General features: G+C 38.2%; 1 protein-coding gene across 2 annotated transcripts; it reads left to right on the top strand.

The window, feature by feature from the left end:
- Positions 1-1,437: 1,437 nt before the first annotated feature.
- Positions 1,438-21,436, top strand: cap2 (cyclase associated actin cytoskeleton regulatory protein 2). 2 transcript variants are annotated; one of them, XM_023344899.1, is made up of 14 exons: positions 1,438-1,672; positions 5,469-5,572; positions 5,649-5,776; positions 5,869-5,963; positions 7,924-8,001; positions 12,189-12,332; positions 13,240-13,325; positions 14,269-14,374; positions 17,738-17,933; positions 18,379-18,542; positions 18,630-18,753; positions 18,837-18,919; positions 19,484-19,627; positions 19,744-21,436. In XM_023344899.1, the coding sequence occupies exons 3-14, from the start codon at positions 5,659-5,661 to the stop codon at positions 19,825-19,827; spliced, it is 1,422 nt and encodes a 473-aa protein (XP_023200667.1). In that variant the 5' UTR covers positions 1,438-1,672; positions 5,469-5,572; positions 5,649-5,658; the 3' UTR covers positions 19,828-21,436. The 2 variants fall into 2 exon arrangements, with proteins under 2 accessions (XP_023200667.1, XP_005797413.1); XM_005797356.2 differs by lacking the exon at positions 5,469-5,572 and having other exon boundaries at positions 1,439-1,672.
- The last annotated feature ends 58 nt before the right edge of the window (positions 21,437-21,494 follow it).

Below are 21,494 nucleotides of genomic sequence, written 5' to 3'. Positions count from 1 at the left end.
AACACATTTTAATTTTAATCTATTTCCTACTTATCACAATGCTACTTATACCACAAAATAAGAAAGGTAAAAAAAATAATAATAATTAAGGTAAATTAAACTAAACACTCCATGCTTTGTTGCTTTAGGTTTTCCCAGGTTTGTGTGGAAACGAGTGACACAAGATAAAGTATCTGAGGTGTCGGTCTATCAATGATTTATTCATTTTCTCATCAATAAATCACGCAGCAGGGAGTGAGCTGCTCCTCCTTTGCCTTGCTTCACTCAGCTTAAGGGAGTATTTTGGTCCGTGGTGAAACCAGAAGCGACATGGCGACATGTCGCTGGTGGAGCATGACTATGACGCAGCATCAGTACAGAAAAACCTCAAACATGAACCCAGAAACTGGCTTATCTTATAGTCTAAATGTTAGTTTCCTAAAAGTTCTAACTACAGATGGCTGATTATTGTTATTTTTTTAATATAAGGGAAGGTTCAGCAATTTAGATTCAACCCTGAGAGAGCCACCTTCTTGGAACTATCTGGGAATGTTCTCTGAAGATTCCCTGAATGTTCAGCACAACTTTGACGATGTAACAACCTTGGAGAACCTCTAGGTTCAGGATGCAACCAAAGCAAGTATAACAGCGTCTGACTCTACAGGCTTTGCACATCTGGAGACAAAAGTATTTTGCCCTTCTTTGCGAAACAGTACAGATTTTCAGTTGGGTTTGGACCTGGACTTTGCCCAGGTAACACATGAATATACTCCACATTCATCTAAGTTGTAGGGTAATGCCGTCTATTTCTAATTGCAATCTGTAATTCTGGATGTATATTCAGGCTCTTTGTCCTGCTGAAAGGTTGAACAGTCAGCTTTTCCTCCATCCATTCATCCATCTTTAAATAAACTCTGACTTGTTTCCTTATCACAGCTGAAGAAAAGCCACAGAATGATACTGCCGTCACAGTGTTCCACCATTTTGTCTTCACATGCCACACATATCTATTCTTTTACTTTGTTGTACTGCTTCTCTCCTGCACCATTGTTAATCTTGAGAAATATTTCAGATTTGATTTATCTTTTTCTTCACATTAAAGACTCCTTCATTATCATGTTGTCAAAAGAATCAGGCGCCAATATAAAAACACATTTTACCAGTAAGATATCTAAAATGATCATAAACCCTACAAACAAAATACTTTATTTGTATTTTTTCCCATTTGGTTTTGGTTCTTTTTCTCTCTTTTTTTGTGGGCTCCTAAACAGAATTTGAAGCAGAATAATTTAGAGACCCAGATAAGAGGCTACAGTGAAGACTCACATGAAGGTTAAAGGAACACAGACCCGGGCAGGAACCGCCACCCTATCTGTCATCTATTTTTAGCGGATGACAGACAAGTTTTCAAGCTTGTCTGTCCGCTTCAGAGGGGAAATTCACTGAGTCACAGTCCGGGTCTGGGTCTCTGAGGCTCTCAGGTTCACCGTGTTGCTTAATTAGGACATCCCGGAAGAGTGCGACCGGAGCTCCTGCTGCTGCTGCTGCTGCTGCTGCTGCTGCGCACAGCCGCGAGGGGAGGACGCACTGGACCGCATGGTGAAGGCGCACAGCCCAGAACAAACCGGACGGAAATACTAACAAACCCAACTCAAGACGGCGGCAGAAACTTGCTGAGGAGCAAAGGAGGGAGGTAAGATGTTTCTATAGGATGTTTTAGATAGATTTTATCCAGTGACAGGGAGGAGCAGAGGGGCTGGGGTCCTGCACTGGTGGGTGGAGATGTGCGCGTCCCTGAGCAAATGGGCAAACATCTTCACTGCTCCGTGTTTTCTCCCACTCCCCTGCGGTGTGGGTGTATTTTAATCATTATGGAGACCGCTATTTTCTTTTGTCATCATTTTCCTGGTCTCGCTGGGTGATTTGATGACACGACTAAGCGTTGAAAGTCAGGATCACCTTTTGTAATGTTACACCTTTACACACAACACAATAGTAACACCGACGTGATTTCAAAGAATCAAATCTCAGTTAGGTTTGCATCAATCTGTGAGCTTCATTGTCTTATAAACTGAAGTTTATGATACCTCACAAGTTGATGAGGAATAAATGAGCTGATGTGTGACTCAAAGAACAAAACACAGATTCAAAATAATTTTGCTTTTGAATTGTCTTCACAATAATTTCATACATTTGAAACTTTATTAATTGAATCTACTTTAGTTTTTGTTGCACATTTGTATGTTTTCTCTCTATGCAGGATTTTTGTCTGTGCCACCTATGAAATATTACGTGAATATTCTTCACCGCACATGTTCAGAATTTCATTTGTGATTTATTATTATTATTATATAGTTTATAGGCTTCAGGGTTTTAGCACAGATACAAGGTTTTCCTCCCTGTTCAGCTGCTTATTGTCTCAGGGAGTGCAGCCCAGCACTCTGAGGCCTGCATTAAACTGTCTTGCAGTGGGTCCATTGCAACAAACGGCAGGCTGTGGCCCAATATAGCCCCAAAGATCAGATACCAGGGCACAGGATCCACAAGCTGAGATCCTTCAGGACCATGTGTTGCTTTCCCAGCTGTGATTTTTTCCATCTTTACACTGTGGACATGAAAACACACCTCTGAGAACAAGCGGAGGTTTAAAAACGTACCGCAAGAATAATAATAATGGAATCAAGTCGACTGCAACATTTTCTTATTTGCTTCATCATTTTTCTGGAACAAGAAGAAAAAAAAAAAAGCTGATTGTTGAAGGACTTCATTAATATTGAAGGCCACATGAAAGCTAACAAAAGCACAACTGCAGGAGTCTTCATATCACCATGGAGAATTTGGCCGACTGAGAACAAGACCAGTTCAGATGCTGGATATTTTTTGCTTCCTGGATGTTTGTGCAAAGTTCGACCTGCAGTAGAAAACAGGAACAGAATCTGTACTTCATCCACTTTTTTACACATTTTGTCAAATTACAACCACAAACATAATTTAATCACTCAATAGTGTACAATTTAAAGAAAAGGTTATATTTTAATATTTTTTGATCGATGATCACAGATTCTTAGTCGAAATTAGGCCCAGGCTTTGACTAGACCATACTAACACCAAAAAAGCATTCCTTCACAACCAAAAAATATAACTCTGTGGCACAATCAAATGAATCTGTCAGTTCTATTGGATTCATAAAAACAGTCAAATAATCGGTCAAATGTAATCAAAGTATGTAATGTAATCCATTATGAGAGGCTTCTTGGCTAACTTCTGGCTGGTAGATGTTAAAAAGTTCTCTATTAGTAAATTATTCCAATAATATACTGCAAAAATACTGTGAAACGTGTTGAATTATTCCAATTTCTTTAAACATAGAGAGCCAGATTCTTGTGAACTGTTTTAAAACTGGTCAGAAGTTTTCTAAGCTTTCTTAAGGTCTGACTTTTCTTTAGTTTTCTCGTATTTTCTGTGCAGTTCTTGTATCTGACCATGTCAATTATGCAGTATATGTTTTAAAAAAATAACAATCAAATGAATAGAGATCTACTCTGAAGTCCCATTAGTCGATGTGTGGGGCTGCATGATGCCACACTTGGTAGCACTGCAGCAAGAAGGTCCTGGGTTCAAAATATTATCTGAGGTCTTTCTGCATGGATTTTGCATATTCCGCGTGTGCATGCGAGGATTCTTTCTGGGTACTCCCAAAGTCCAAAAACATGACTGTTAGGTGAATTGACCTCTTTAAATTGTTGTTATGTGGGAACGAGTGTACATGGTTGTCTGTCCTGTTTGTCTCTGTGTTGCCCTCTGACCCTGCAAGGACAAGTGAGTTTAGAAAATGGATAAAAGATGAGTGTGATTAAATAAAACTATCTTCAGCTTATTAAATGCACCTATAAATAATTTGCTTTAGAGAAAGAAAAAATGATACAAAGCTCTAGCAGAAGAGCAGAGAGATTCACCATCTTTCAGATAATCATGTACTGCAGGGAAAACTTCATGCGTACATCGAAGGGATACATGTCTACTGAAGCTGAAATTTTATTTGTTTCTGTCAAATTGTGGTTTTTATGATAGGTTAAGCTAACATGTCAAAAAAAAGCACACAAGCTGTTTTTTTTTACATGTTGCCATGTGACATATCCAACTTAAAATACGTTTTTGCTCTTTATGTACCTGTATAATTTATAGTTAACAGTTTGGCATAGAAAAAAAAGAAAAGAAAACCAGTAGTAGACAGATCATAAATAAAAAAGATCTTTGGAAAGCCTTGTGAATTCATGTTTCCTACTTTGTGTTCAGTTTATAATACCCATCCTGAAAAATGTAACCTTGCACGTTGTGTGAAGTGGAGTTGAAATGAATTTGTTTCCCCTGGCTCCTTGTGTTTTCCTCAGTTTCCATCAGTAGCTGATGTAGTAATCCTAGCAGGAGCTCTCCAGGTCTCTGGAGTTCATGTTGTGGCCGCCCGCAAAGCAGAAATAACATCTGAGTCTCACGACAGGCATGTGTCACTGCTGGGCGACTTCTCAACGACCTGCATCAGGGCATGTTTGCTGCTCACGGTCCGTAATCATGAGCAGAAATTAACAAACAGGGGGCATTATTAAACCTGACACCGGTATACTCCTTTTGTGTGTTTTTAAAATTCTTTCTGTAAAGTAGATATATCACCATATTGTAATATGTGTTGAAGGTGGCAGGTGTCAGACTGGAGAGTGTGTGTTACCCAGCAGTCGTTTGCATAAACATGCAGTGGATAGCTGGATTGAATTCCTCTTTTGGCTGACTAATAAATATTGGAAGCAAGCCTGCATTATCTCAGGATGAGCCGTACGGCTGGGCAGTGTTAAAACGGATTAGCTATGTTTTGTATAATAGTTCAGCTCTAAACTTAAACAAAATATCTATTTTAGTAAATATGAAATGTAATCAGTTTGAGATTTTAATAATAAACTCTCTACTTCAAGTTTTTATACATCTAAATACACACAATTCCGTACTAATACATTTATAATCCTTAATCTTGCTACATTTTGTCACAACCACAAACTTCAATATCATCACCTTCCTAAAATTATGGCCTAAATCTTCTTTTTTTAACCTAAATATCTCTTGGAAAGAAAAAAACTGTGATTTTCTTTTGTGACAAAAATGATCTGGGTCATTATTTTAGAAAGTTGATGACAGATGCAAGTCATTGGGATTTTTTATTTCATTTCTTAGATCAACATGAAGTAGTTTGTAATTATAAAGTTGGGCTAGAAAAGCTTAAGTGGCTCAAGAACCATGTATCATTATCCTTCATGTATCATTATCATCTTCACAATTAATCAGTCTATCAAATAAAATCCCAATCTTACATTTAACATGAATGAATATGAATATTTTGCGATGCACTGTTCATAAAAAAAATTCTCATTTCGGTTTCTCACAGTCTTTTTAAGTCGTCTTGTCTCTTCAACTCAATTATATGATGGATTTGTGTGTTTAAGGTCAAAACCTGTGAACGCTGCATCAGGCCAAACAACTTAAACACCAACTGTCTTCATATTCAACAAGCTGCACTTCCTACAATGAAGTCTTTGTGAAAATCAGAGTAAAAGCATAGTTTCAGAACATCTTCTAGTGATGTCCAGATCACTAAAATAACAAATTTCTGTTTTTGTTTCCAGGATTGTCACAATGGAGGATTTAATGCAGCGGTTGGAGCGGGCCGTGACTCGCATGGAGGAAATATCCGTCACGATGCAGGCGTCCAGCAACATGCTCAATGGGAACTGTGTCAATGGTGTAGATGGAGGTGGGTCGGTGCTTAAAAACATTTGCTGAAGTGTTTCCCTGCTGTTCTACAGCCAGAACGGGTAAACAGGATTTCTGTGTATGTGCTTTCAGGTCAGAGTGTGGAGGTCTTCGACGTTCTGCTGAAAGGTCCACTGTCAGATTATCTGAACTGCAGCAGAGCTGTAGGAAGTGAAGTGGAGAAACATGTAAGTCACTTTATTTAAATAGGACAGGATAGAAATAACCTTTGTTGTTTATTGTATAAGAATTTACTAACATGTAGCCTATAACATGAATTAAAAAAGGAACATAATTTAAAATTTTAAAAATGTAATAAACGCTTGTAACTGGAGCAACACTTTCTATATGGCCTCGGAAAACAAAAGTGTTTTGACGTATATTTGAAATACAAAATATATGCAAAGAACCATCTGCATGTTCTGTCCATGTCATCAATGTTTGTCGGTTTCTGGAAGAGGAGTCGTCACGAGGAACTGATCAGCCAATTACAAGCAGATTTTGGTGTAACTATGGCGAAAGTATGACAAAACAAACAATATTAGTAAAACATATTGTTTTACTAAGACATACTTTTTTATCAAAACAGTATGTTTTACTAAATGTGCATTCGCTTTTTGCAGGACACGTTATAATTGACTTTAGTCACAATAAAGCCTATTCAGAGCTCTCCCTTTTCTGTTGGTATGCGATTTTTAATCATTTGCAAAAGTTTTTGTAAAAATATTCTAAAATATTCTAAAGAAAATCCAAGAGAGTGTCTGGAGACAAAATTCAAAATATAAAAGTTTGCTTAGGCGTCACAGCTATCCTTTTTTCTGGCACTGTCTTGGGATAGTTTTTAAAATAATTTTATTAAATGTCTCATAAACACATGAGACATTTAAACATAAATGTACCACAAAATAAATAAATATTTAATCAAATGTTGTAATAATTTGTTTAAGATGCTCAATGTGTCATTAAAGTGAAGCTTAACATTTAACTGAACACTTATTTATTTCATGGCAGATTTAATTAATGACTTGATGATGTATTTATGTATTTAATTGTGTCCCTTTGACCTTACATAATAAATTAATAAACATAAATTTGGTCAAGGTTTGCTTTTCTTCCTTTATGTTAGCTTGTGACAGTTTCTGTGTCGTTGCCTAGACGAGGCTGGAAATGAAAATTTGAAAGGTTTTTAAAATACTCAGGTTTAAACAGCAGCTGCAGTTAAAACTGAGCTGAAAGAAGAAATCCTTTTTACTTCCTCATGGAAGAAAATGTATCTAAAGTGGTCTCATTAATGTGCAAGTGTTTATACACAGCATACAAGGAGTATTTGTTCAAATGTTAGGGAGGACCATGGAGGAAAGAATCTTTAATTGAAATCTTATTTTGGACCGCTTTACTAAAAGATTATCAAAGCGAAACAAGAAAAGAGAGACTCTAATCTAAGCAAATCATTGTTGGGTGAAGTGGAGTGGATTTAGTTCTCATTTCCCTGGACAGCAGCGTGTAAACAGTGAGGACTGCTCCTCTCCAGATCCCGCTCTTTGAAAGACACACACACGTCTGGACAGCTGAAGAGTCCTGAAGTGTTTGTGGGAGGTTTGTAGTGTTCACATTTCTGCACAGTGGCAACAATTTTCTTTACTCTACAAAACCTATAGGAAGAAAAGCAGAACTTTGGCCCTACATTTTAACTTAAATTAGTGGAGGACTGTTTTCTTTTTAAGTCTGCAGATCTTAAAATCATGCAACACAACAGAGAGTGCTTCAGAACAGAGGAATGATGAATGCCTGTATTTTATCTGTTTCTCTTTTTTTTTTGTTTCTATTTCTGTGTCTCATCACTGGTCTGAGTGGAGGAGGGATCTGTGTATGAGTGTAACTGAGAACCCGAGGCAGGTTTTTTTGTTCTTTTTTTTTTTTTAGTTTTCAGAGCCCCTTATATGGAGAAAACCTCCCTGGTGGTTCCTCTGGCCCATGACTTGAGGTCTCAAACACACACAGGACTCACATGGCTGGAAATAACCCAATCTGTGTGTGGGTGTGTGTGCTGGCCGGTTTCACCATCACAATCTGGCAATGATACTGGCGATAGGTTGCCTAAAAATATGCTTTTAGTCAAAATCAGTGTTAATCTTTCCAATTTCGCAGGCCGAGATGGTGAATGAGGCGCTGCAGACTCAGAGAACGTTTCTTCAGATGGCTTCCACGCACCAGGAACCGGCACAGGTAAATCAGCACAATGTTTTCACACTAAAACATGCAATTATAAATACAGAGAAACTCTGAAAAAGGGCGGTGATCACTTTGGATGTTAATTAGCAAAGAAACAGTCTAGATTTGTCTGCAGAAATGATCATAGGGCAAGTTCCATATATGGGATTCATCAAATCTGTGCTGATCAGTTGATGTGGAAACAACATGATGTTAATAAATCTGTAAATCATGAATTACTGATAGCTTTAGTAGATTTTGTGTCCTCACCCACAGTATTTTGACAAACCAAAAGAGTCGTAAAACTTAAAAACATATTCTTTTCTGACAAATAAAGTTTCTATTTATGTTTTTACAACATCTCATTATTTTATTCCAAACTGAGGTATTAAGCAACTCTGTTTTAAAGAAACTGGAAGAGGTTATTGATCCTCCAAATAAACATGGCTGGACAGATCAAAATAACACCACAATTTCTGTACTAACATCTTGTCAGGAAACCCAAAGTAAGCTCCACCATGATGTTCAGGTGTGAGCAATGAAAAAAAACTCCCTGATGGAGAGCACCTGCAGTGTTATGGTTATGTAGCACCTGCAGCACCACTTTCTGTTTCACACAACTTCATGCTGCTGCATGCATTCAAAAGCGTGACGATTCCTCCTGATGAGGGCTGAGCAGACCTGTGATTAGATCCTCCCTCAGCTTTCTACTGAAAGCAAAGTCAAACAAAACACCTTCAGCATGCATACCAATGATGCTGCAAATTCATGAAAGTTGATTCACCGAACGACAGGAAAATATTTCCATTTTCTCTGTAAGGCTCTGTAGGAAGCAGCGGCAGTACAGTTCTCGAGAGCAGTAACTCGGTCCTGCGTGAGAGAGAATCTGAGCCCCCTGTCCTGTTTCCCCCAGCAGACCAGGCCCATCCAGAGGGATTATTCTGCTCTTTGACCAGGAAAACTGCTAATGCAACACATTCCCAAAATGCCAAACGGCAGAAGAAAAAGAGGGTTGTGACAGAAAGCTGCGTATGAAAGAAGTGATAGTGATATCATCCCTTTGGACTGTGCTGTTTGTGTGCTGTGTGCTGGTGTCAGAGGGTCCACCAGGAAGTGAGTACTTCCAACCTGTCAGGCCATTGGCTAAGAGGGAGAAAAAAAAAGCTTTCAGGCAGAGCCTGGAAAGCAAACAAGGAAGTTGTTTGGGTTACACGAAGAGAGGGCGGAAGAGACAGATGTTAGAGGAGAAATGACCACATTTATTTAGAGTTTCACTTCAGGCATGTAAAATCTCCCACTAAGTCTTTGACTTTTGAAAGATGCACCAGCTGTCTCTCCTGGTCATCCTGGCCTTCTTTTATGCCCCCTGGTTGATTTTGTGTCTGGTAAAAAATTACTGTGTTTATTTATTGTCTTTATTAAATCTTGCCATATTAGCTACTTTCTTTTTGCTGGTTTATTTAATTGTTCCTTTATTGTTTTCTCTTTGATTGGTGTCATTTTTCTCCCCTGGTTTGTTTACTCCTCTAGTTCCTGTACAGTTCTCTGTATTTATCATTCACCTTCCCTCAGGTCGTCAATTTTCTCCTCTTCACAGTTTTCTGCTGATTCGCCTCTGCCTGCCTGTTTCTGTTTTCCACTGATTAATCCTCCTGGTTGCTTTGTAATTTTCACCTCTCCCTCAGTAAATATGCTCATCAGTTGTCGTTGTTCCTCCTGTTTAATTACCTGTTATTTTCCTTGTGAAGTTTCAGTTGTTCCTGCCGTTTCACTAGCTACTCCTGTGCTTCAATTGACGAGACTTGAAAACTAACATTCAGTGATTCTCTCCAATAAATCTCAGTTTAAGCAATAACGTAAACAATGGCGAAGTTTAGCATATTCCCTGGCAGAGACGTACTGAAAGACTTCAAGCAGAAAACTGCTGTGTGTAAGATAATAGAAATCCATGTAGCATTTTTCTTCTTTTTCATAATTGTGCAATGCTTTGCATTGTTCTGTCATATAAATGTAAAAAAAAGTGTAGAATCTGTTTACAGACCTTATAAAATTGTATAAGTCTAATTTCATAAGACTTATAAAAATGTCTTATAAAATTAGACCCTGTTGGTGAGAAGTTATGTTATTTTAATGAACTTTTAGTTTTCAGCAGGATTGGTTAAAAACTGGTGTTTTTTCTTTTACAAAATGGCATATTTTAGCTTAGAGGTGGAAGTAGCGATGCTTTCTGTGCACAGTCGACATTAAAACCTCCCAGATTCCCTGGGTAAAATCACAAACCACCCACTCTCAGAAATAAAACCTCCTCACCATACATTTATTTAGCTGTAGTATCCAGTGCAGCTGTAAAACAGTGATAAATAAATCTGGGCAATACCCCCTCTACTTTCTTTCACCCTGTCTCTTTCAAACACGCACACACACATTTCGCAAAGTTCTGGCCTTTCTCTCCTGCGCTGCGCTGTTGTGCTCTCTGACTTTTTATGGACATGTTCTATATTTGAGCCTGTAGTCAGTATGAGAGATAGAGAGTCTGAGTGAAACAGAGAAAAGAAGGCAAAGAAAGTAGCGTGACCTCAGGTTGGCCTGTTAACGTGACTGGGCTTGTTTCTACGAGTTGTGGGTCTAGGATGTTCACACAGACAGACAGTTTACATCCCTGTAACAGGACGATCCCTATTCTGATCCAGTATTTGAATATTAAGATATACAGCTCAGATCATTTGCTTTATAGGCTCATTTTAATTGATAGTATGTATGTCTGCTTATTAATATATTTCTAATATTCTAACAGATATTTATGCTTTGATCTTAACCATTTCACCATAGCTCAGTTTTAGAATTGAGCCTCCATCCCAGTTTAAACTTGTCTGCAAGTTTTCTTTCCTCATATTGAAATGAAATGAACTTATAAAACACTTTTCAGAATCACAATCAAAATCAGCTTTATTGTTTTGATTGATTGTGTACACAGGCAAGGAATTTGACTTCAAAGTCAAGCGCTGACAGTGTACAGATATACATTATGAATATATGAACTTTAGATTAAATAAAATGGGGATCAATAGGAACTATATACACATATCTGTAGCCTTTGAAAGAAAAAAAAGGATTGTGAAAGTGAAAATATGCATATTTTCTTTCACAGCCACTCAGGCTGTGTTCACTGTGTTAATCAAACAAACAGTCTGACAAAGAAACAGTTTCTGTGGCAGCTGTTTCTTTTGCAAATATCACTTTGTAGCACCAGCCTGAAGATAAAAGTCCGAACAGTTTGTGTCCAGGATGTGTGAGGTCTGCAGAAATTGTAACAGGCCTTTTCTGACCCTAGTTGATTCTCCCACATGTGGTGTGGATCTCTGCTGCTCTTGCACAGTTAAAATACATTTCTGATTAATTATTTTCTCACCTCATACTTGTTCGTTTTTTATCTTGCTAAAATGGAAAAGCCACGTGTGATTGTAGTTTCACCTGACAATTTTCTCCTACTTTCTGTTAAGCATTTTGAACATCCAAGGGGTGTGAGTACCTTTACAAAATACTATTACATTATGGCAAAAGTTGAGTGCCAAATACAGTTTGGAAGGAACATAGTTCTGGGAAGGAATTTACAAAGAGAAAAATTTACTCTGGCTTTTTCCACCTCGTCCAGTGTTATTTGTTTTTGTTGCTGTGCACTCAGACATGCAGGAAATTCTTAAAACTTGCTCACCGTGGTCAGTATTTCTTTGATTTCCATCACACAGAAGCTTCAAAGGATACTCTTTTAGTCTTTGGCTGCAGCGTATTAACAGTATATATTTCATACTGCTCTGGGTTCAGGGTGAGAGATGTTTGATTGGTAAACTGTAAACACTGGAGGAGCGGGACGCCTTACAAGGCCAGAGGGATCTCCCCATGGATGAAGGAATGTCGGAAAGAAAAGGAGCGATGGGGAAAGGTGGATAAGAGCCGGGAGGCACGCAAAGCCGAAGCTAAGATCTGGAAGATCCAGTGGAAAAAATGTCTTATAAAATTAGACCCTGTTCTGAGAGCAGGTTTGGGGTTTACTGTGAGGACGGGCGGAGGAGGGCAGCTGAAAATCATCTGAAGCATTTCTGTAAACACTATCAGTCCCAATAGACTACACGTCAACGTCCTTCTGAATGTTTTCTTCCCCTTTTGCTGTTATTCTGTTCATTTCTCAATGTTTGCTTTTGCAGATGGAGCTCCAAGACCTCCTGAAGCCAATTTCCGATCACATCCAGGAAATCCAGAACTTCAGGGAGCGAAACCGAGGCAGCTCGCTCTTCAACCACCTGTCGGCCGTCAGCGAGAGCATTCCCGCCCTGGGCTGGGTGGCAGTGGTACGAAACGAGAATATAATAAAGTAAAATCTCATCAGGAGAGCTAGGGGTGGACAACATGAAGTTTGATCACAATATTTTATGGTACTATTGTCATAATGATAAAAGTGACAATAAGAACTACTTAGTGCAAATAGTTCTTATAGTGCAAAGCTCTGACTGCATGACAGCAATTATATCTCCACAAATACAAATATTGTTCTTGAAAAACGTCTTTAGGGCATCAATCATATGTAGAAGTGTGATTTATGACACTAAATTACAAATAGTAAATGCATTTAATCATATTTTCAGATATATTAGCATTTATTGATAATTTCATAGAATAAACAGTGGAAACAAGTTTAAAATCAACAATTCCAACAATACAGACAGATTGAGAGGTTTTAAACATCATTAATTAAAATTTATTATGACAACAATAAATTAAAATTAATATTGTGATAAGAAATCTCTCACGATAAGTGATACGATAAATGCCCACACTCACTGATAACTGTTAATGTGGATTTATGAAAATATGAAATAATTGTAAAAGAAAATAAAGTCTAGAGTTCAGATACATTTCAAAAGGCCTTATTTGCAGGGTTTCGGTTTCCCCTCAGTAGAAGGGCTTGGGAATGGTCTCAGCATTTCCAACTAAATATTATTTTTATCCAGATGACAGCTGCCTCTCTTTAGGACCTTAAAACTGTTAAAACTGACTCTGGTCTGTGTAAGTCGCTGTCATGAAGGGACCTTCCCCAAATTTATCAAAAACATACTGAACTTTCACATATCAGCATGAACTTCTCAGCTTTTACCCTCAAATGAAGACAAATCTTCAGTGGAGGCGAGGTGTTTATATCTCTGCCAGGATGAGGAAAGACGTTCTCATGAGAGCGCATCTTTTCTGTTCCTGTCTCAGAGTCAGAAACCAGGTCAGTACGTGAAGGAAATGAACGATGCAGCCACCTTCTACACCAACAGAGTGCTAAAGGACTACAAGGAGACGTAAGTATGCTACAGAAGTATTGAGTAATGATAGTATTAAAACTACTTTCTGATTAGGACAGGACTTTATTGTGTTCTTTAATATTTTAAAAGGTTGGCGCATAAAGAGCAAGTGATCTTTGATCATCTTTAAATAGGATTTACATAAAAAGAAGGTTGATTTCTTTTGTCAAGTGAACCATTTCTGTGTTGGTCATTATTGTCCCATCAAAAGACCCAACAGTAACCCATTCTCAGCTTTGGCAGACACCACCAGTTTTATGTAAAATGTCCTAGAGTTTCAAAGGGTTCATGAATCCCTTCGCTCTAAAATTTTTTCCAGTCTTTTGGAGAGAAACAAACCCACAGGATTTGTCCTTGACTTGTACCTAATGGGTCAATATAATATTGTTATGAGGACTTGTTAAACCCAAGATGCCATTCTTTGCTGTAGTTCTTGACCAGTGAGCATTAAGTGTTGTCTTATCCTTTTGTTTTGCTGCACCTGCTAGCAATAATATAAGTCCCTTGTCCAGCTTTGTTTGTCATATGAGATGTTTTCTACTTTTTAATTGCTTCTCTGAGTGTAGATATGGGTAAATTTGGGCAAATTGCTTTGTTATTGTATACATTTTCTGACCTAAGAATGGTGCGTTCTTTTGTTTTTCCATTTTTTAAAACGACATTAGTCTTGTATATCACTTTTAGTAGGTAGGTAGATGAAGTTAGATGAGTTATTATTATTTTGTGGCATATTCACTTTCCGTAAAAGTGTTTTGTACAAAAATGTTTTAAAGCTACTTTCAATGATAATTCATTTCCAGCAATAGTTCCATAGATCTATGAGATCTGGTCCATTCCTAGTTGTTCCCTTATAGCTTACTTTTGCTCTAATCTTCCTCCTTCCTCCTGTTTTGACCGTCACATTCGTCTCCTCTGTCCCACGCGCTCTCTGTTCTCCCAGCGACAGACGTCATGTGGACTGGGTACACGCCTACCTGTCAATCTGGACTGAGATGCAGTCCTTCATCAAGCAGCACCACACCACAGGACTGGTGTGGAGCAAGTCTGTGAGTCGGATTCTTTTCTAATTACAACAATCTGAATTAATTCTGTTGTCTTTTCCAACATGTGCTGGTAAGCAGAAGAAAATCACTGGTGTGTTATCTCAGCTGTGGATCTGCTCTGATATTTTTAAACCAGCTAGGTTTTCCTTTTTTTTTTTTTGCAAACATTTCCATTTTTAGAGATAAAGCAGCAGGGTTACATAAACCACTGCAGAGAGCATGAATGAATGAATGAACTTCTCCTCAGTGGCTGCACATCTCAGGTCTCTGCAGGGCTCTCAAAACACCAGCCACTCCCACACACACTCCTGGCTTTGGAAGTGCTTCTCAGGAACTCCTCAATAAATCCCAGAGATTATGATGGCAGGAAAATAAATCTTTTGAATTAATTTGATTTTTTTTCGGCTCAGTACCTCATAAATATACTCAAACCTTTTTACATTTTCTCACTTTAAAACTGCAAATGTTAAGGAATTCTTGTAGATCACATGCAATGTGCCAACACACACAGTGGTGCATAATCTGAAGTGGATGAAAAATAATACACGATTGTCTTAATTTCTTTAAAATAAAAGACAGAAAAGTGTGGTTTTCAAATTGTACTAGCCCCCCTTCACTCTGGTGTGCCTGAATAAAATAAACTTCAACAAACTTCCTTCTGAAATTACCAAATAAAGAGTCAGACTGTGTGTAATTTAATCGTAGTGAACAAAAAGGCACCAGGGTGCTCCTCAGAAACATCAGGGATATTGTTGTGGAGAAGTTTAAAGCTGAGTTAGGTTAGAAAACAACATCCCAAGCTTTGAACATCTCACAGAGCTTTTCACTGCATCATCTTAAAATGAAAAGAATCTGTTGGCAAGACAATCGAGTTGTAGAGTTCTGGACTCTACAAATCTGACGTTTGTAGAAAAGTGAGAACTGAGCTGATGAGGGCTGATGGGAAGATGGATGGAGCTAAATGCAGAACGATCCTGGAAGAAAATCTTTTAGAGGCTACAACTGAATGCATCAAATCATAGCTGTGGTTTGGAATGGTCCAGTCAAAGTTTAGACCTAAATGAAATTGAGTAACTGTGAAGAGACTTGAAAACTGCTCTTAAGACCAATACTAACATTCTGAATACAAAATAGAATAGACAAAACATTCTGGCTCTGGATGTGAACAAATGCTAGTGTTACAAGCAACTTGATTAGGGTTTACGATATATTAACACAGTGGAGTTTAAAAAGAAACTTTAAATCCTTTTATCATTACCTTCCATTTTACAACTAATCACATTAACAATGTGTAGCAAACAATGAAGAGCATTTAGCATTGTTCCCTCCCACTCATATTGAGACAGAGACAGACTTTCAATGTTTTTTCTACATTAAATGTTGAAAATTTACCCTTGTTCTCTGCCAGGGAGAGAGCGGCAGTGAATCCGATCATGTGATCTCAAAACATGGCCAAGGGATCGGTGGATGCATGCAAGTATCGGCCAATGCTGATACGAGAAAAAAAGAGCACAAATATCGGCCCAAAATATCAGCCAGTCGATGTATCGGTCAACTTCTAATTTGAAACAACCGTCATATTTTGTTGCGGTTTTAAGATCTGTCTCCAGAATTTATAAAACTCTCCAACATGATGAAACTTCAGTCCAAGAAATTTCTTATGGCTCCTACTAAAACCACAATGTGTCTTTATTCCGCATGCATTTCTCTCTGGGCTAAGCAGCCTCAATAAACCCAGGTGCATCGCTGAGCTTTAGGGACAGCTGCGTCTCCATGTTTGCGCTAAAAATCAAATTCTGCTACTTTAATGTGAGGATGAATATCTGTCTGATGCTGAACAACTGTGACCACATGTGCTCTCTGGACACGGAAACCTGAGAGCCTGCAGAGGCTGCTTGTGTCAGCTGCTGCTCCTGCTGTCAGACGACAGAGCTGGTGTGTGTGCGTGCACAAGCAGGGAAGTGTGCTGCTCCAACAGGTGGCCCTCAGGGTTTACTTGAATGGAGGATTTCTTCACAGAGGAACCTCGACAAAAGGGGCCTGTGTGCATTCGCTGCCTGTGTTGTAACCTAAACTGCAGGGCTGCTTGCTGTTCGACACAGCTGCCGTCTGCCGCTCATTTACGGGTTTAGTGACAGAACCATTCTCTCACATACAGACACATGTACGTACGGTCCGGTCGCAGCACAACGGGGCAAAGAAAAAGAGCCGGAGTTGGGGCTTAAAGTCTGAAATAAAAAACCACAGCAGCAAACTGTTCCAGCAAGTTAGTGCGCCTGTCAGTGCCACGCTTTTTACAACTTGAGTCAGTGAGGTGCCAAATATTTGTTCCAGCTGTCCTCTGTGGGCTTACTGATAACCAGGTTCTGGCCTGCAGTCTGTGTTAACTGTGCAGCATAAGATAAATTAAGCCAGAAAGACTTTACCTTTTTTCTCTCTGGTTCTATAGAGCTATCAATAAGTTTATTGCTATGATTTAATGACTGGGTCTTTAAAATGACAGAAAATAGTAAAGGCAGACCTCAGAGCTTCTTAACTGATGTGTGTTTGCGTTTTGTTTGTCCCTTTGTTTTGGTATTTTGGATCGCTTTTGTATTCTGATTCTATTTTATTTTTTCCACTCAGTCATCCGTACATGTTTGTACTTTGTATTGAAACTTTTAGCTTTTTCTTATACGCACCTTGAGTTTTGCTTTTTATTATTTTACTATTTATATTTATCCTTTTGTTTTCAGTGTTCATTTGCCCCTTTTCATTAGTCATTTTTCTTCAGCTATTAATTGTCCCCTGTGAATAATCACCTCTTACATCCTGCCACATCATTCCAACGTAAGACATTACTCATGTCTTATGTTTTCTCACCTCTATCTTTTGGTTTCTGTTTCTAAGATTTTTCCCCTTTCATGTCTCAGTTTTTTTATTAGCTAGTTTGGGATTATTTTTGTTTTTGCTCTTTGACCACCTGTTTTTCTCTTCAACTCTTTTTTTCCTGGCTTAATAAATTTAGGCCAGATTTATTTGGTTGAATTGTTGAGTTTGACTTGTGCTGTATTTTGTGTCGCTCAGCTTTAAATTTTTCAGTTGAAAACCATGCCATTTGGGAGATAAAGAGTTATGATGAAGTATTTGTCCCATCAAGAACTCTTAGTTTGAATTCATCCATATAGGAGAATAATGAACAGGCGAATTTAGGTTTTACCGCTCTAACATCTTACAGCTTCAATTTAATTGAAGTCAGTATCGGTATTTCCTGTACAACACTCCCTCAAATGGACAATTTGAATACTACAGCTGCTGATTCTAAAACATGTTACAGCTTTAAGTTTTCCTCAACCACAATGCAAATCATTTCTTTTCTTCCCACAGGGTCCCATTGCTCCTGTGTCTCTCTTAGACTCGTCTCCGCCGTCCAGTGCTCCCTGTCCGCCGCCTCCCCCTCCTCCTCCTCCTGGCCCTCCTCCGGTCTTCACTGATGAGGACTCCAAGCCTCAAACAGGCAGTGAATCACCTCAGGCCTCAGCTTTGTTTGCCCAGCTCAACCAGGGCATGGACATCACTAAAGGTAAACCCAATACTGGCCTCAACTGACCAAAGATGTTCATTCAGAATCAGGCGTTTGATTTTTGATCCAGTCCTTGTTCTAAAATGTATTCTTTGTCACATTCATTATTCTGCACAGTGGTTCTTTCAAGACCGTAGCTTGATGCTATACTTTTTTGTCACCGCTTTTTTTTCCACTAAACCTTCTATCAATATCCTTTCATGTTGCACTCTGTAAACAACCAAACTCCTTAGTAATACCCTTGTTGGAGTGTCCTCCATATTGAGAGTGTCAATGAATGTCTGCTGGACATATTTCTGTAAGCTTAATATCTTTATTTGAAAATATATTTTTTGAGAAACATATTAGCAAAAATAAAAATTAATCTATACACAAGTTTTGCTTTTTAAATTAAATGACTGGTGTGTAACATTTGATTTACTGAGATCTATTTGTACATGTCTAGGTCTGAAGCACGTCTCAGATGAGCAGAAGACTCATAAGAACCCCAACCTTCGTTCTCAAGCGTCACCGATTAAAACCAAAGATCCCCAGCATGAGAACGCTCCCAAAGCAGCAGCCCAGAAAAGACTCCCTCTGCTGGAGCTGGAGGGAAAAAAGTGGAGGGTGGTACGCAAAACTTAAGTTATTAATATTAACCCCCTTTACTGTGATTCATCATGTTCTCATGCGTACGCCTTGTCTTGTTTGTTGAAGGAAAACTTTGAGCAGAAACACGACTTGGTGATTGAGGAGACAGAGTTGAAACAGGTGGTGTACGTCTTTGGCTGCAACAACTCCACCCTGCAGGTCAAAGGCAAAATTAACTCCATCATCGTAGGTGAGCTGCCGAGACACAGAGCTATAATTATACGCTCCTTCTAACAATTTCTCTAAGCTTGGTTTTGTTTGGGCTTTCCCCAGATAATTGTAAAAAGCTCGGCCTGGTTTTTGAGAATGCTGTTGGGATAGTAGAGATCATCAACTCTAGAAGCATCCAGCTACAGGTTAGTAAAGATATACATAATCTGAACTATTACAGTGGCTCCTGTTAAATATAAGTTGATATCTGGCCAATTATCACCTTTCAATATATCCAGTTTAGCCCTGCCCTTTAACCCTTGTTACTATATGGACTAAAAGAGACATAATTGAATAAACACCTAAATAAATATCTGAAAAACAGTGACCTTCTAAATGTGTGCATGTCTTAAAATACTGTCTAAATAGCTCAATAACAAATATAAAATAAATTTAAACAAACATATTTTTATGTGTTTAATTATTTTTATTTTTAAGTTTTTCACAGCAAGATATTTAGACATTTATTTAATCTTTCGTTACCAATCAAAGTTAATGAATAGATTTAAGACTGGTATAGGTAAAGGTGATTTATCTAGAGTTAACTTACTGTCCAAACAAATGCCTTGTTTATTCATTCATGATATTGTGGTGTTTTGGGCCATCAAAATGTGCCAAAATTAACACTTGCACTGAGCAGCGGTTAGTTTTTCAAGATGTTAAAACAAGCTAGTGTCCTGCCAGATGATTTTATTCCCTCCTCTCTGCAGGTGTTAGGAGTTGTTCCTACTATTTCTATCAACAAGACCGAGGGCTGCCAGGTCTACCTGAGCAAAGCCGCTCTGAACTGCAACATCGTCAGTGCCAAGAGCTCCGAGATGAACATCCTGATCCCAGCAGGAGACGATGACTATGTGAGTGAGAAAGCAGGAGGAAGGCTCCACACTCAGCGATAAGCACATCCGTTTGTGGGGACATTATGTTTTGCTGGTGAACTCAGCGGGATCTTTTTGATTTGCTTTCTTTGCAGAGGGAGTTTCCCGTCCCGGAGCAGTTCAAGACCGTTTGGGACGGCTCCAAGCTGGTGACAGAACCCACTGAGATTGCAGGATGAGATGCATGTCAGGAATCCCTTTTAAATGCGTTCACGCCCCCTTGAATGTTTTCACCTTTTGTAATGTTACTTACACAACCTTCATTGTGTTTCATTAGGGTTTAATGTGACAGACCAGCAAAAGGTAGTGTGTAACTGTAAATGCTCACAAATTCACCATATATGCAGGATACCTGTGTATCCAGTAGCCTTTCACTCCAATACCATGAAGTAAATTTCAAAAGTAAACTTTAGTGCAAATAATTGCATTCATAACTCATATAACTAGAAAATAAAGTTGATCTGTGTGTAATAGAAACTCGGTATAAAGTCCAGACAGTGCAAAGAGCATCGTGAAGGCAAATGAGCACAACTGACCAGTCACTGATAAGGTTTTGGAGTAGTTTTACGGCAGGTCTGAAACATGGTGGTGGCAGCATCATGCTGTGGGGATGATTCTCTCCAGCAGGGACAGATAAGGGTTTACAGAAAAATGAATAAAGCTAAATGGTGGAAGTTCACTTTTCTGCAGAATAACAATGCTAAACATACAACGGGATTTTCTTTAAATTGTTTTTTAATTTTATTTTTTGTTTAAATAAAGAGTAATGTGTATAAAGTATGACATAAAAGAAAGGAGGTAAGATTAAATAGGTTTATACTTCTCCTTCATACTCCTTTTCAAACAAATAGCTCAAAAATGCATATTAAGATATTTGAACTGTGGATGAGAATATATTTGAAATAAATAAACAAACATCCATCTCTACAGTATGTGTTAAAATGGCATAGTCAAAGTCCAGACCTAATCTAGTTGAGAATTTCTGGCAATATTTGAACATTGTTGTTCACGGATGCTCAAAATGTGCAAAGGTGGTAGAGACTCACCGCAGTGGACTGGCAGATGAAACATTTTAAAATGTTTATTCATTTAAAACGGAAAGGTAAAACATGCATAATTATGCATTTCTTTATGTGCTGGTCTCTCATAAAACCCTGACGAAAAATATATTAAACTTCAAGGTATCCACAAAATTTGGAAGAGGTATGAACACTTTAGCAGGGTACAAGGGAAGTAATAGATAGTGACTGCTAGGTTAACCTCTATAACTGTATTTGTGACTTTATCTTTTTTTTTGGCACTTTTCAGCTGTTAAATCTTCCCACCCCCACAGGTTGATCAGATTACACTGAAACAAACCTAGAACCCATCTGTTACATGTCTGTGCCATAGCAATAAAGGCATTTATATGAGACCATGTAGCTACTGAAAATTAAATCTTTAAATATAAAACTAACATTTTATACTTTCTCTGTTCTGGATGGTTTATTCCTATTTTAGCATCTATTTTAGTTATGAGGTTTTTGCATTTATAGTTGCTGTAATCAGTAAAAGGATTGAGCTCAGACGGATGTAATACACTCAGATGTGCTGCTTTGCACTACAATTATGCCATTTGTCTGTAGTATAATTTAGCACTCGTTATGTCTTTGTACATCACTTTAATTTGTAATAAAATTAAGCACAGGGCACTAGCATAAGACAGATAGAAATATACATGAAACCAATGTTTAATTTACAATAAATTTATGTAATGCTTGTCATTTTTCAAATAAAGGAAATATCTCTCAGGTCTGACTTGCAAGAATGTTCTCTAGTAGAAGGAAAAATTCAGATGTGTGAAAAA

The sequence above is a fragment of the Xiphophorus maculatus genome, chromosome 13 (genome assembly GCF_002775205.1).
Source record: "Xiphophorus maculatus strain JP 163 A chromosome 13, X_maculatus-5.0-male, whole genome shotgun sequence".
Classification (NCBI taxonomy): domain Eukaryota; kingdom Metazoa; phylum Chordata; class Actinopteri; order Cyprinodontiformes; family Poeciliidae; genus Xiphophorus; species Xiphophorus maculatus.
This window is presented reverse-complemented; position numbering and strand designations above follow the sequence as displayed.

Bases quoted from the DNA above. Each gene is read 5' to 3' on its own strand.
- cap2 (XM_023344899.1), top strand. From the start codon at position 5,659: ATGGAGGATTTAATGCAGCGGTTGGAGCGGGCCGTGACTCGCATGGAG. The intron at 8,002-12,188 runs GTAAATCAGCAC...TTGCTTTTGCAG, and splicing joins CGCACCAGGAACCGGCACAG to ATGGAGCTCCAAGACCTCCT. The intron at 13,326-14,268 runs GTAAGTATGCTA...CTGTTCTCCCAG, and splicing joins CTAAAGGACTACAAGGAGAC to CGACAGACGTCATGTGGACT.